Here is a 15586-nt window from a genome sequence, read left to right on the forward strand (position 1 = left end):
CTTATGAGAAGGTGATTCCTAAATGATTATCATGATTATCTTGATGGTTATAATGATTATTACGTGTTAATTGTGGCCCTCAAAAAGTAATCAAAAAGAAGAGAAATTTAAAAGGAAGAGAAAATTAAAAGTTCGATTGACGATTAGAACTTTTTTTTTCTTCTTCTTCCTCTCTAACTTGATAATCTTTTACAACGATTATCGTTACAACGATTCTATGACGAAATGAAATAATTGTTGTTGATTTAACAACTACAATGATTAATGATTAAAGAATTAATCTAGAAAAAGTTTACCTTTAATTGTTTAAAATACTTTTAACGATAATTAAACTAATCATCATCATTAGTATAAACTGACAGGTCGAAAAGTAATAGAAGAGAAAAAGTTTTTTTTTCTGTTGTTCTAATTAGTTTACAAGAAACCATTTCGATTTATAAAATTGATTAATGATTATGATGATAATTTGTCAACTTGTCAAAACGATTAAGGTACTTAAATTGTTGTTAGACAACAATTAACTCAATTATGTAGAATAAAAAATTTATTATTAAACGTTGGGGTTGATAGTAAAGTCCTAACGTCAATATCACAACGATTAAGATTCAATATCAAACAATTTGATTGAATTTAAATTGTCAAGGACAATTAACTAATTTTTTTTACCGTTTTTCTTTTGCTGTCTAATTGTATGGACTAAAGGTAAATTAATAAATTGTTTTCCTCTTCAATTGTTTACAATTGTTGTCAATTAATTTGCAGGGAAAAAACCATTTACCTTTAAATCATGTGATTTTTAAATATCGATTAGAAAACAATTAAAAAAAACTGATTAAAGAAAGTGAAAAAATTAAACTTCTCAATGAAAAGTTAACATAATTGTCTCACTGTCTAGGCCAATTACTACTAATAATTAAAACTAATTGACTCTCATTGAGAAATTTAAAGTTAAACTTGTATCACCTTTTTTTTGTCTTAATTGCGCCAACAATCAAAGGAACCAAAATCTCATTGACACTTAAGATTTTCTGTAAAAGGAAAGATGATGATGAGAAGAAGAGGAGGTGAAGGTGGAGGTGGATGATGAAGATGATGATGGATGAAAAAGAGAGGGAAAGTGCGAGAGGAACTTTAAGTGACCTTGAAAAAAAGTGAAAGAAAAAAGCTCCAAGAATCCATAGAGAAAAAAAAAAGAAAAAACTTTTTTTTGTCTGTTCTAAAGTTCTGAAGTTTTTTTTTGTTCTCTTTTCTTCTTACCTGGTTACCTGTGTGTATAAATATAGAGATATTTGTGTGTGTGTGCTTACCTGTGTTCATCCATCTACAGCAAAACTATTATATCGCTTGAAATCTGAGGCCATTGGCCGATGTTGGATTCGTTTTTTTTTCTTGCTCTTCAATACATAATATTGGAGTAGCTTCTGAGCATTGAAAACTTTGCTTCTGCTTCTGAAGCTTTTGTACTTACCTGTACCTTTTTCTTTCTTTCTCTCTTACTCTCTCCATCATCTTCATCATCATTCTCTTTCTCTTTCTCTCTTTCTTTTTTTCGGGTTGGTGCCCTCAAAACTTTTCCATCTCTCTTTTTCTCTTTCTTTTCTTACCTTTCGGTTCCCTCGCTTTTTTTTCTTACCTGTCTGAGTCTGAGTAACTTGATTTCCACCTTGTTTCTTACCTTTCTTTTCATCATCAATGTCTACTGTTGTTATTTCATGTTATCATCATAATCATCATCATCATCATTATTATTATTATTATTGTTATTATATTACTACCTTTGGTATTTTTATTATGTTTGCAATGTTATGGGAAAAAATTTCTTACCTGTAATATTAATGATATATACTTTTGGGTTGCATCATTGATTGGGGCTCATTTTGTTTATATATCATGATGATTGTGATGGTAAATGTGATTAGGTTAAATTGTACAATTAAATTAATCATGTTTATACCAATTACCATTGTTAAAGTTATTTAAATATATCAATTTAACTTTTGTTTGGTCATAATGGTTGTTTAGTTGGAGACTTTAATTGTTTATAAGGTTAATTGGTTTTAGGTGTTAATTTGGTTCACGAGTTTAGTTGTTTTCGCTTAATTGTTGTTTAGTGATTAATGGCTGCTGATGATGATTAGTGGAAAGTTATTTCTCTCTCTCTCTCTTTCTCTCTATTTTGGTTTGTTTTGGTGTCGAAAAAAAGTTTTGGCGCGAAAAAAATGGCGGTTAAAATTTTTCTTGTTTCTTTCATCTTTTGCTTGACCTTTTAATGATTAAAGGAATTTAGAGAATGTCCAAGAAGAATTTTTCTCTTTTCTTTTTCTTTTCCTTCGAAATATTCTCTTTCTATTCTTATTTATTACATAGAATGGGTTTTATAGCCTCAAGGTAGACAGAAAGAGGGAGCGAAATGGTTAGAAAGAGGAGGAAAGAGGTGACAAGAATTGGAGAGAGAAGATGAAAAGGATGATTAAAGAAGATGAAAGGTAAACTTGAGAGATTTTCTTTTAACAGGTAACTGCGACTTTTTTGCGAAAGGAAAGAAAGAAGATGAAAGCATTTTTATTACAAGATCAGCCTCTCATCCTTCTTGTAGTAAGGTGGGACTCAACATCCTTTATTATCATCATCATCATCATCATCATCTCTCTCTCTCTCTCTCTCTTGAAATATGAGTTACCCTTTATTTTTGTGGTAATTCACGTGATTAAATAATCTAAACCTTGAAAATGGATGATAAAGTAGCTGTGGAAGTTGTATCATCATGATGATCATAATTTTCATCATCATAAGCCCGCCAAAAGTTGAAGAAAAAAAATGATGAATGATGATGAGACTTAAAGAAAGAGAGAGAGAGAGAAGTTGAAGAATCAAGTTTTTCGCGCGAAAATAAAAGTTTATTCTTAATGAAAGATCAGGTAGGAGAATTTTTCTCTCTCTCAAAATGGTATTATGAGTATTAGAAAAGAAAGAAAAAAAGAAAGAGAAGGAGGAGTAGAAGAAGAAGAAGAAGAAGAAGAAGAAGAAGATGATGATGATGAGGGTAGAAGAAAGAAAACTCCAACTGAGAAGAAAAGGGCAACGAGCTCTTACTATTCATTCACAAATATTTTCATCTTTTTCTTCTTCATCCTCTTTTCCACTTCATCTTATTTACCTTTTTTCAACAGGTAAGTTGCAATTTCTATTGTATATGTCTACCTTGTTATCGGCTAAATAGTGACAACAAATCGCACTTTAAGAAAACCAGAGTTGAAATGACGAGATGATGAAGATAAGATGATGATGAGATGTGAAATTACATGAAAACCATGCAAGTACATGAAGATGAATGAATCACCAATCAGAATTGGTCATTATCATGATCATGATAAACTCAAGGAAAAACAATTTAAATAAATTGAATAAATCATCTTTAAATTATGATTATACTTAATACTTTTTGACAAAAGATTGTCAATTAATTGTTAACTACGCAAATACCTCAATTATCATTTAAATTAATCACAATTAACACTTAAAATGAAAACAATGTTTCAAATAAAAAAAAAAGTTTCTCGAAATTACAATTATAATTATCATCTTTGTAATTGTTTATATTATTATTTTAATGAGAATCTTGATAATACTTGTAATGTAACATTGAAACTAATTATGATGATGATGATTGCTGATGATAACTGATTAACATACAGATAAATGATCAACAGTAACAATTAAATTAAGGTGGAGATGAGAATAAATTTTTTCAACTAATTTGATGTGTTTTTTTTTCAATCAATAACAATAACAGTCAATCAAGATTATTAGACAAGTGATTTAGGGTGAGTTCATTAAATCATGATTATTATTAACTTTGGTAATCAAGGTATTCTGATAATAATCATGATAATTGTTGGAGAGAAAAAAAAATTCCAGATTCAATGGCCTCCATCATTATCATCATCATCAAGGTTTTTACCACCAAAAGTTACTTAGTATTAACTCTAGCATTTCCCGCCATTTTTTCACATGTTCATGTTTTGATTTAGAATTCACTTTTTTTTTTACTTTTCGCTACAAATGACTGAGCAACTTTCTCACTCAACCTTTTTTTGTTCATCATCATCTTTGTCTTCTTCATCTTTTTTTATCATCCTTCCCACCTTATCCTCCTCTTTATCCGCTCTTCCCTTTGTCTGGATCCATCGCTTCACTGATTCACTTGAAATGATATCAACGATCTTGCAAAAGGTTTATGTCAATCTTCATGATGATGATAAAGATGATCAGGATGACGATAATGATGATAGTCCATTGGGATGATTGTTTGTATTTATCTCTCTCTCTCTCTTTCATCATCTTCATTCATCCTTATTGTGTCCTCCTTTTTTCTCTGACATCAACGATTTCTCATCATCTTTCAATCTTCATCAGATTGATTTCCTCTCTCTCTCTCTCTCTTCATCATCTTCAAGTTCATTGATCGATTCTGTTTCCATCATCATGATGATTTTATGATAATTTTATAATAGTTTCCTCGGTAATTATATGTATTGGAAATTGATGTTAATTGTTATCGTTGTTAACTTTTTATTGTTAATCATGTTTTGGGTTTTTTGCTTCTCGATTTGATTTGAGGTGAAAAACAAACAAACTTTCAAGGACAATTTATAAATTGTAATTAAATCTTTGGAGTAAAAAAAATCAACCTTGTTTAAATAACCCAACGTAATAATAGCAACGATAACAAACTGATAACAATTAACTACCAGACAATGAAAAATATATATCATATCAAACAATCAACTGATAATAAGTAAAGAAAAATTAACTAACTAAATATATACACTGATTTTAGATTGTAACAACAAATATAAACAAGTTTATGGTAATTTTTTTTTCTCAAAACCTTTAATTACAATTAAGGTGATTGTTTAATGATAAACAATCAAGATAGAGAGACATATAAATATATACACTACATTTAATTGTTAATTGTAATTGTAATTGTAATTCAGTTTCCCAAGCACAAAAGGAAACAAACAAAATAAGATTAACCAAAAAAAAAAAGATCCAACAATCAACTAAGGACAGGATAAGACGACAAGCAAGTTGATTGATGATTTATTGTGATGATGATGATGATGATGATAATGATTAGGGATGGCAACAATTAGCATTTCATCAGTTGAAACATTAGCACATTTACATTCGTAACGAGTTATATATACTTATGGTAATTAAATTGTACATGAGTCTGTCATTGAAATTGTAGTTAGTTGATTATATCCTTGTAACCTCAACTGTCAAGTTTAACTAACAAGACTCAATAATGATGATGATGATGATGATGAAGACAAGAAGATGATAAGTATGAGAGAGTGAGAGAGTGAGAGTGAGATGGAAAAGGTCATCATAACAGATAATAATCAAGATGATAAATTATGATGATAAGTAAGATAAAAGATGATGAATGAAGGTGTAGTTGTAATAGTAAAAAAAAAAGTTTGTCTTGTTTTTTTTTTCTTACGATTTTCATTAATATAAACTACCAAATATTTAACATGAAGCAATTTAATTGCTTATAACAAAATCAATTTGATTGTTTTCAACAATTATAAATTGATTACCAATCAAATTATTGGGTAGTAAGTTAATTATATTATGTTTTACTTTTATTATTATTGTTATTTGCACTATTATTATTGTTTTGATTGTTGGAGGTGATTCCAGATTGATTTAGATTATTGTTTTTCTTGGTTCGGTTAATTATATTATCGATCCATAAACGGTAGGCAGCGGTTTTCATATATACACCCGGTAAATTGGGTTCGGCACATTTTATCCCATGGGAAACGGTTCCAACTAATACCCAATGACCATTGGCACGTTTGACCATCAATGGTCCACCTGAATCACCTTCACATGAATCTTTACCACCATCGGTGTAACCTGCACATAAGAAGGTTGATTTTATCTCCTTATCATGCCCTGCGGCATCAAACATTTCTTGGCACTTATCATTAGCTAGAATCGGTAGTTTGACCACTTGTAAGATTGAAGGTATTGGTCCACCTAAAGTCCGAGAGAAAAAGAGACAACATTATTTTATCATTATCCATAATTAGAAGTTTATTCATTTCATTTTTTTTTTGTTCGTTCTCTTCCTCAACTGACCATAACTTAGTTTACCCCAACCGGCAACATGAGCTACTTGACCAACAAAATCTTCCCCTGGTTCAGGTAAACAAATTGGAACCACATGAGGTTGAACATCAAACGGCGATTCCAATTCCATGAGAGCGATATCGTTTTCAAAAGTGGACGGATTGTAATTTCGATGGACTATCATTCGTTTAACCGGCTTCTGAATTGGCTTCAGATTTTCAACATCTCCGGTCAGGTCATATTCACCGACAACAACCAATAGCGATCCCCAGAAACTGGATCATGAAACATGAACAAGAAAATTGATTCACAGAAAAATCATAATAATAATAATAATCAGTTTGAGAAAAGAAAATTAAAGTTTTAAAGTAAAATCATAATCCATAATTAAGATCAAGAATCAAGTTAACAACAATTTACGATTTAGTAACCAATCAGTTTACCCTAAAAAAAAAAATATTATATTAATTCAGTTTAAATGGTTGATTACAATTCACGATTTAAAAATCGTGTTCCAATTTTCTTATTATATAATTGAAAGAAAATCTCAATTTCCTCATTCTGATCATGATTATAATTCAATAATTACTTTTGATTGTTATGTACAACAGACTATTGTTATATCATCATTATTATCAATGAGTTAATGATTACAATCAATAATAATTGATAATTGGCACTAATTTTTGTTCAATCCCTAACTGTTGATTCACTTTCACCACTTCAAGATATTAATCATAATGTAAACTGTTAATTGTCCTACTTAATTTTTTTTTACTTTACTTTACTTGTTGATCATTTTTAATTTAGAGTGAGTGTGAGTTGGTTAATTGTTAGTTGATTGTTGTTATATGAGTTGATTTTTTAATTTAATTTGCTGCGGTTTTTGGTTCAATACTTTTTGATTGTTGTTGTTGTTGTTGTTGTTCTTGGTGACAATTGCTGATTGTTTTAAACTGTTTAATTGGAACAATTAAAGTTTTTTCTTTGCTAATTTACAATTAATTTCTTATTAATCACTTACCCTGGTTGACAATGTGCTGCTGTTAAAACCCACCGGTGGTCAATTAAGACTCCACCACACTTGGTTTTCATCCATAGGCCAAGCCAAGTTGCCTCTTTGATTAAAACCTTGTGGTCAATTAAAATTTTAATAACATGATTAAGTTAATTGTTGTTGTTTAATGTTGTTCAATTGATTGATTCTGATAGACCATATCCTTGATCAATCAATTTCCTATCACTAACATTTAATTCAAAACAATTAATTTACTAAGTAGGTCAATTTAAACGGTAATTTCCCATTATTATTGATCAAACAATTAAACTAACAGTTGATTTAGTAATAATAATTAACATATTGCTTATAATTAACTTACAATTAATTCAATAACAATCATTAATATTATAAATTTTTTTTTACTCAATCAATCTCAGTATTGTATTTAATTAAACTTAATCAATTGTTTGTAACATTTACAATCAGTTAATTGTGAGAGTTAAAAGTTTTCCCGCCTAAATTGTTAACTGTCCAAACAAAGGTGACAATTAACTAATTACATCAGATTGAATCAAGATAATTTATTGCTAATTATTCAAAATTAAATTGATCAATTAATAAAGAGGAACCTCAAAATTTATAATCAGGAAGTTAATCATGATGAAATTAATCAACTACAATCAACTTGATAATGATTAATTAATTTTAAATTAACCAACTAAATTGACTTGAATTAAATTTTCAATGAAAACCATTCAAATTAAACTAAAGTGATCAATGATTAAGCAAAAAGTAAAATTTATCAATAAACAATAATTATCAATTGATTGTTATTGATCAAAATTCAATGTTAATTTGATCATTGATTGTAATTTGCTAATTGTTGTTGATCTTGGAAATGAATTATATATTAGTAACAATTTAGTCTGAGGTTGATTTTGTTCAAATACGATTAATATTTGATTGAATACCAGGGTAATCAAGTTAATTTATTGTATGTTGATTAAGATAATTAATCGAGTTAATTAGTCAATTTAATTGTTAAAAGTGAATCAAATTACCTGCCAAGGCCATTCACCGAAATGAGCATTTCGACCTCCAACAACTCGAGCCATCGACTTTAACGGACTAACCCCACAATCTGACAAGCGGAAGAAAAATGTTCACAATTAGTGACAATTAGCTCAAGTAATTAACCTCCACTTTGAGGAGTAAATTAATAAATTGTTGTGAGCTGTCATTTTAACAGTTACCTAATTTGTTGTTATAAGGTCTCTGGGTATTCATTACTTTGTTCAAAAGGTTACCAATTGTAACAGGTAATTCTGATGGTGTTGGTGTTGGTGTTGGAGTTGTGGTTGTGGTTGATGTTGTTGTTGAAAGGGAAATTGAATTACTGTTCAGTAAATCAGTGAAAACGGTTGGTATTGGTGTTGGGGATGAAGCTGAAGATGGAGGTGCAGATGATGATGATGGTGGTGGTGATGGTGATGGTGATGGTGATTGAGTTTCTGTTACTATTACTGTTTCCGTAACGGTTTCAGTTGAAAAGGAAGATGAAGTTGATGAAGAAATAATTGTTGTCATTGGTTCGGTGTTTGTTATTGTTTCAGTTGATGTAGTTGGTTGGGTAGTTGTTGTTGGTGGTGCTGGAGGTGATTCGGTTGATGGTGGGTATGAAATATTACTAGAAGGTGTTAATATGGTTAATGGTTGGTCAACTTTTTGTGTTAGTTGTGTAGATGATGAAGATTCAGTTGATGTAACTGTCAATGGTTTAGATGTTGTAGTTAACGTTGAACTTGAAGGAGATTGTGATGATATTATTGATGAAGATTCGGTAATAGTTGTTGGGATTGTTGTAGGTGTTGTTGTCGTTGTCGTAGTTGCTGTGGTCAATGTTGATAAGGATGAAGATGGAGACGGAGTGGTCATTGTCGATATATTTACACTAGGAAGAGTCGTTATCACCGTTGAATTAAGTGTTGATCGTGTTGTTGTTTCATTTGTTGATATTGGTGATGAAAGTGGTGATTGGGTGGTTGTTAATTTGATTGTTGTTAAGACTAAAGGTTTAGGTTGTATAATTGTTGTTGTTGATGGTGATGATGTTGTGTGTTGACTTGATGTTTGGACTATTGGTCTCGATGTTGTTGTTGAAGGAATCACAGTAACAATAGTTTGTTTTGTTACTAATGTTGGCAATTTAGTTGAATAAATATTTTGATTATGATTAATATTAACACTATTAAATTGATTAAATGGTTTAGGTTCATCACCCGGAAGTTGACAGCAACTTCCAGCATAAATTGTATCCTTACAAATACCAATTGGTTTACCTTTTGATTGTCTACACGCTAATGAGAACATACAAATCCCTTGATTACCTTTGGCATCTGAACAAGTTATCGGTCTAATTGGTTTATTAATTGTATCACTATTAAAAGATGTAATATCAACCACAACCATTGAATTAGCAACAATTACGAATGAGAAAAAAATAATAATACTTAATACACTAAAATAAATACGATGATTTGATTGATGATAATTATTAACATTTGCTTTATGATTAGAATATAATTGATGATCAATATGATTATGATTCTGTTGATGACAATGAAAGTGATTATCATGATGAGAATGATGATGAAATAGATGATGAAGGAAGCGGAACCAACACATGATGATGATGATGATGATGATACCGATAGTGGTGTCGGTGGAAACGGAGGTCAATGTGGTGACGGTGTGAAGACGAAGGTGGTGGTGGTGGAGATTCATCAGTTACATTCACTCATCCTAAGAAATTTTTACTTTTTCTAAGACTTAGAAAAAAAAGTAAGAAACAAGAAGAAACTGAAGATAATGATGATAAGTGAGAGAGAGAGAGAAAGATGAAAAAGAAAGAGAAGATAAAGAAAGGGAGAGAGTGAGAGAGTGGAAACAGGAAAAGCAGTTTTCAAGGTTGGGTCATTGGCTTTTTCGCCTTATCCATGGTTTCTTATATTCTGTTGACATGTTCAAGGTTAACTAAGGAAGCTCAAGATGATGATGATGATGATGAGAAAGGAAGAGTACATGATGATGAGAGAGAGAGAGAGAGAAAAGGTAGTTATCATCATCTGGAAGAAAGTTATTAGTTAAATTGTTGATTAAAATTAATCACATTCAGAAATTATTTTCTACAAGTTTCTCAATGTTACCAATAATTCACAGGTAATCATACTTGTTACATGTTGTTTTACTGTTGCTATTTTAATGGTGATGGTTAATGATTAGTGTCAAATCTCATCAACAATCAGTAAAACCAGTTTAAAAATAAATATATTATTTAACCAGAAAAATTAGTTGAACAAGAAAAATTAATCAATGAGATTCAAGAAACTGTAGTTTTGTAAACTTGTTTCAACAAGATGAATGAAAAGTTATTTCAATTGACCAACAACAACAACAACAACAAAGGTCATCCAATTATTGATCAATTGATTTTACAAACGATCAAAGTTCATCAAATTGTAATATTATTTAAAGTTAATTGTGACAAATTAAAGTTAATCATTACAACTATTAATACAAGTATAAATTGGTTAAAAGTAAAGGTCAATGTTTAGGTTTATGTATTAGTTTTAACGAGTAATTTTGTTGGATAATATTTGATTGTTGATTATCAATATTGTGTATTAGCTAATTGTCATGATGATTAAACGATAAGAGAAAACTAATTTACAGGTAAATTGTTGTGTGTTATGTATTTTTAAAAAGTCAAACAATCAACCCTAACAATTAAAATGTTTCTCATTAACATTGTCTTGTTTGGTTGGTGGGGGTTGATTGTGGTGGTTTGATTGTTGATTGCGTCAAATTGTACAATTGTTATCATTATGATTACTGGTATTATGGTTGATTGTTGAGGGAGAGAATCTGGTTTTCCTAAACAATTTAGTGTTTCCATTATTCAGTTACCATTGAATTATAATGTAATCTCTTCAATTGCAGCTTGTTATTTGTTCATAGGCAAAACAATGGATACAATTTAAAATAATACGAAAAGTTGTCATAACTTTTTCCCTAATTTCTGTTGATTGTTGTGTGTTTGTTGCACTTGAATTATAATTGATTTAGATATAAATGTAATCATATTAAACATCCAAACCAATTGTAACATTGTTTATCAATTACAATCAACAACAATCATCATTAACTTGTTGTCACGTTGATAATTTTGTCATTATATTAAAATGATACTTTTCTTGTTAATTGTTGATCCTTTTGTTTAATTTTTTCTTTCAATTCTCTCACTTTTGTCTTTGGTGGCAACAAATTTGATGATGATTAGTATGATGATCTGGTTAATTGTTAATTATAATAATCAACTCATGTTAAATTATTGGGCGTTGGACAGGTAAAGGTAATTTCTGTTTTTCCAATTGATTAAAACCAAAGGTTTCTGGTTAACTTTTAAATTCTAGAAAATAAGAAGAGAAAATTAAAATTTAATTGTAATCAAAGGGAGTTGGTAATCTAATGTCAATCATACACGCGTTTAAATTAACATGAGATGACATTGGTTAATATTGTATTATAATTATGATTACGAAATGATGTTAATCATTACGATTAACATGATGATTACAAGTCCAACCCATTAATATAAACATGAAATAATCAAGTGTTCAAAACCTAAAGGTGACTCTTGATTTATATTAAGCTGTTAATTATAATCAAACATTAACAGTAATTAATAATAACTATTGCTAAAAAATTTGCTGACTTTTTTAATTGTAAATGTCAACGTAATCAATCATTCATTCAATTGATCAACTTTTTTTTTCTCATCAAAAGTTTGTCTATTGTAACAATTTACTTGTGATCATTATGATCATGTAAACGTTTGTTTTTGTCTTCTTTTCATTCATTGATTCATTCAATTCCTCAAGGAAATAAACTCATCACCGGAAGCTTATTTTCAACAGTCAGAAAATGATAATCAAATGATAATTTGTTAATGACAATGAAAGAGAGAGAGAGAGAGAGAGAGAGATGATTAAAATCAACAGAAAATTTTTTTGTAGTGATTTAGTTAATCATCATCCTGATAATTTCATCATCATTATCATAATCAGTTCAACAACATGAGGAAAAAAAATTAGAGTCAGATTAACATGTAATAAATTGTAAAAACTAAAACCAGATTGATAGTTGAAATTAAAAGATAATTAGTTGATTTAAATGTTGATTAGTTTAACTGGAAAACCAGATTTACGTCTTGTTTCACAATCGCCTACAAATATCCGACCATCATCATCTCAATCAGTAGATGAATGAATTTGAGTGAATGAAAATATGAGGAGGATAAAAAAATTTACGGTTTTAATTCATTGATGAAAATTAAATTACTCGTAAATTGCTGACAAGTTTAAACGTTACAATCTTTTTCCTTCTTCATCTTGTTCTCTCTCTCTCTCTCTCTCTCTCTCTCTCTCACTCACTCACTCACTCATTCAACCTACGATAGTTGTAAATTTTACGTTTACCTGGACTTTTTTTCATGTTGGTGTCAGTTTTACAAATACTATTATTATTATTATTATTATAATCAACATGATAATTGTTATCCATTCATTCATTAAATTTTTCTTAAATTGTTCTTTTGCTAAGTTAAGACCACAACTTCCGGTGAAATAAATTAATGAATGAATGAATAATGAGTTGAATGAAAAAGGTTGGTTGTTTTTTGTTTATGTTGATTGTGATGATGTTGATGTTGATTTAGTTGATTGTATCAATAGATATATAAATATACAGTATATTGTTTATCCTTCTTTGATTTTCTTTCTGCCACCTTACACATTGAATAGACTTTCAGATTGATGAGAAGATCATAATGAAGATAATAAATATCTTCCTCTCTTCTTCTTTATATCCAAATATGATTATTATCTTGATTGTGATATGATCCGTAAGGAGATGATGATGATTTTTGATCCATGGTGATAATGATGAACTAATAAGAAGATAAAGAGAGAGGAGGAAAAAAATTTTCGATTAGAAATGAGGTTTACTGTAAGAAAAGAGAGAGAGAGAGAGAAAAAAAATACAAATTCTATTAAAAGTTTTCACCTCTTTTTCCAGGTAATTCTTACCTTTATTCATCTCAATGTAGGTTACCTAATACGGTAATTGTTGTATCACAAGGCCTACATAGAAATGAGTAAAATGATAATATCAATCAATTTCTCATTTTATAATGAGTAGTTGTTGAGGTCACCAGTTTGGTCTCATTTTAATTTGTAAGGTCATCAACTTTCAATCTCATCTGGTATTCATCCTGATTTATCCCATTGTTGATGTTTCATTACCAGTTTTCAGAAGCTCATTCATCAATCTCTGACCATTGGAATTGATGGTTTTCCAGTTTCCTTGTGAAATTAACATTGGGTATTAATGTTTAATCAAATACACCGTAATGAAATTAATGTTCATCCTCTTGTTAGGTTATCATTAAATCTTTCTCATCTTCATCACCATCATCCTCTTTTTTCTTGCTTGTGAATGGCTCTTAATCAATTACAATTACTTCAGGTAATCGACTCATCCAATGATTAATACATTTTCTTTACTTCCAATATGTTGTTGTTGTTGTTGTTTGAAATTTTGGATGAGATTCTTTTTTTTCTTTCCATTCCTTTTGATCATTATCATCATCATGATAACGGAAATAATAATTAATAAAGGCAAAAAAGATTCCGGTGATAAACACTCAAGGGCCCAGTGATCAGGTATTTCTCTCGTTTAGATTATTAATTGTAGCTGGATATTGATAAGCCATTATCTTAATTTATAATTATCGTTAACGATCATCAACTATTGTGATTGAAATTTAGTTGACAATTATTATGATTAGGGTACAACCTTGGTGAACAATCAGAGTCAATAATTGATATTAAAGGCCATCAAACTATCAATTCATTTTGGTTGTTATATTTAAAGTCGTTGTTGTGATTTTTTTTTCAATGTTGCTTTTTCATCTCTTGATTTTTTTCCCTCTTTCTTTTGATTGTTGTAATCAGGACATTGAATGTATGATTCCCATGATGATGATGTCACATGTCCTTGATGAATTGTTCAATGATCAACATTTCCGGTGACAAAAAGCTCCAAGGAGGAAGAAAAGGATTATTATTACTATTTCCATTTCCATTCTGATTGTGTGTATGTTGCTTGTTTATCTTATGCTGTGTTTATATTCACGATTAACCAAAAGAAGTAAATAAAATCATCTAGAGAGTGAAGAAAAAAAAAATTCCAAAGTGAAAATGAAACAATTGATTGCCTTTCGTTGTCATGTATTGTAACTGTAACCACCAAATAGCAAACCAATATAATTAGAAACGATAGACATATGATTAACAGGAATGATGATGATTGTGCTTGGGGTTTTTATCGGTAAAAACTGATGATCAAGAAGAAAGCTGATTGAGGCATGATTGATGATAATTGTAAAGGAGAAGCAGCAACAGCCCAAGAAGATGGTGATGGTTGTGAAGAAGAAGAGGAAAAAAAGGTAACACACAGAGAAAGAGATCGAGTTGATTCAAGTTTATGATGATGGTGATGATGATATCTGTAAGTAGGTAATTAGATTAGTATCAATTAAAGATTAGAAAAGAAAAAAAATTCTATGAGAATCAGGAAAAAAAAGGATCAACAAAGGGAAAGTGAAGAGATGATTTTTGTCACCACAACCAAATGGACTTTAATCATTCCAGGGAACGAAAATTGACTTGATTCAGTTTCCAAGATCATCTCTCATCTTATGTCATCAACATGGTCGATTAATAGGCTTGATAAATAGATTAGATTAAAAGTCGGTAAGAGAAAATAAAAAGAGAATAAGAAAAAAAAACCAAACCCTTTAATCCTCAACATTTTATTACCATGGAAAAAGGATTAACACCAAACCAAAGTGGGCGACAAAAGATAATTAGAAACAATTAAAATTTCCATACACCAATTGGTCTAACAGAGAGACAGGAAAAGATGGAACTGGAGAACAATAATTAGAAGCACTAATTAAAATTTAGAATCAATTGTAGTAAGATAATCAATTAATCAATTGATTAACAGTAAACAAGAAAAAAAACACATGAACCCTTCAAAAACAAAGAAGGGAAAACCAATGATGATCATCTGATGTCGCGGTAAAGAAAAACAATCAAAGAGAAAAGGAAGATTATTAATGATTATCAGGGGAAAATCAATTAATTGGAACAAATATATTAATTAATTAAGAGAAATTGTGAATTAAATAAAGAAAAGAAATTGAATGTTTGATTAGGTGATGAAGAGAACAGAAAAATTGAACAAAAAGAATAAAAAATTTTCTCTAATCTAATTAACCGCCAAAAATAAATTCGCACTTGTTGTTGGTCT

The 15586-nt window shown here is 29.6% G+C and overlaps 1 protein-coding gene across 3 annotated transcripts; it reads right to left on the bottom strand.

Moving 5' to 3' along the window:
* Positions 1 to 4653: 4653 nt before the first annotated feature.
* LOC128385481 (serine protease filzig-like) lies at positions 4654 to 15440 on the bottom strand. Of its 3 annotated transcripts, none has more exons than XM_053344373.1 (8): positions 15091 to 15440; positions 13297 to 14777; positions 12688 to 13157; positions 8404 to 11618; positions 8212 to 8291; positions 7175 to 7281; positions 6160 to 6425; positions 4654 to 6057 (listed from the first exon to the last, which is right to left on the bottom strand). In XM_053344373.1, the coding sequence occupies exons 4-8, from the start codon at positions 9932 to 9934 to the stop codon at positions 5645 to 5647; spliced, it is 2397 nt and encodes a 798-aa protein (XP_053200348.1). In that variant the 5' UTR covers positions 9935 to 11618; positions 12688 to 13157; positions 13297 to 14777; positions 15091 to 15440; the 3' UTR covers positions 4654 to 5644. The 3 variants fall into 3 exon arrangements, with proteins under 3 accessions (XP_053200348.1, XP_053200336.1, XP_053200339.1); XM_053344361.1 differs by having other exon boundaries at positions 13297 to 14996; XM_053344364.1 differs by having other exon boundaries at positions 15066 to 15440.
* Positions 15441 to 15586: the final 146 nt, after the last annotated feature.

This window comes from Panonychus citri, unplaced genomic scaffold (genome assembly GCF_014898815.1).
Source record: "Panonychus citri isolate SS breed McGregor unplaced genomic scaffold, ASM1489881v1 Contig00001, whole genome shotgun sequence".
NCBI classification, from domain to species: domain Eukaryota; kingdom Metazoa; phylum Arthropoda; class Arachnida; order Trombidiformes; family Tetranychidae; genus Panonychus; species Panonychus citri.

Bases quoted from the DNA above. Each gene is read 5' to 3' on its own strand.
- LOC128385481 (XM_053344373.1), bottom strand. From the start codon at position 9,934: ATGAATCTCCACCACCACCACCTTCGTCTTCACACCGTCACCACATTG. The intron at 8,292-8,403 runs GTAACTGTTAAA...TCCGCTTGTCAG, and splicing joins ACCTTATAACAACAAATTAG to ATTGTGGGGTTAGTCCGTTA. The intron at 7,282-8,211 runs GTAATTTGATTC...ATTGACCACAAG, and splicing joins TCGGTGAATGGCCTTGGCAG to GTTTTAATCAAAGAGGCAAC.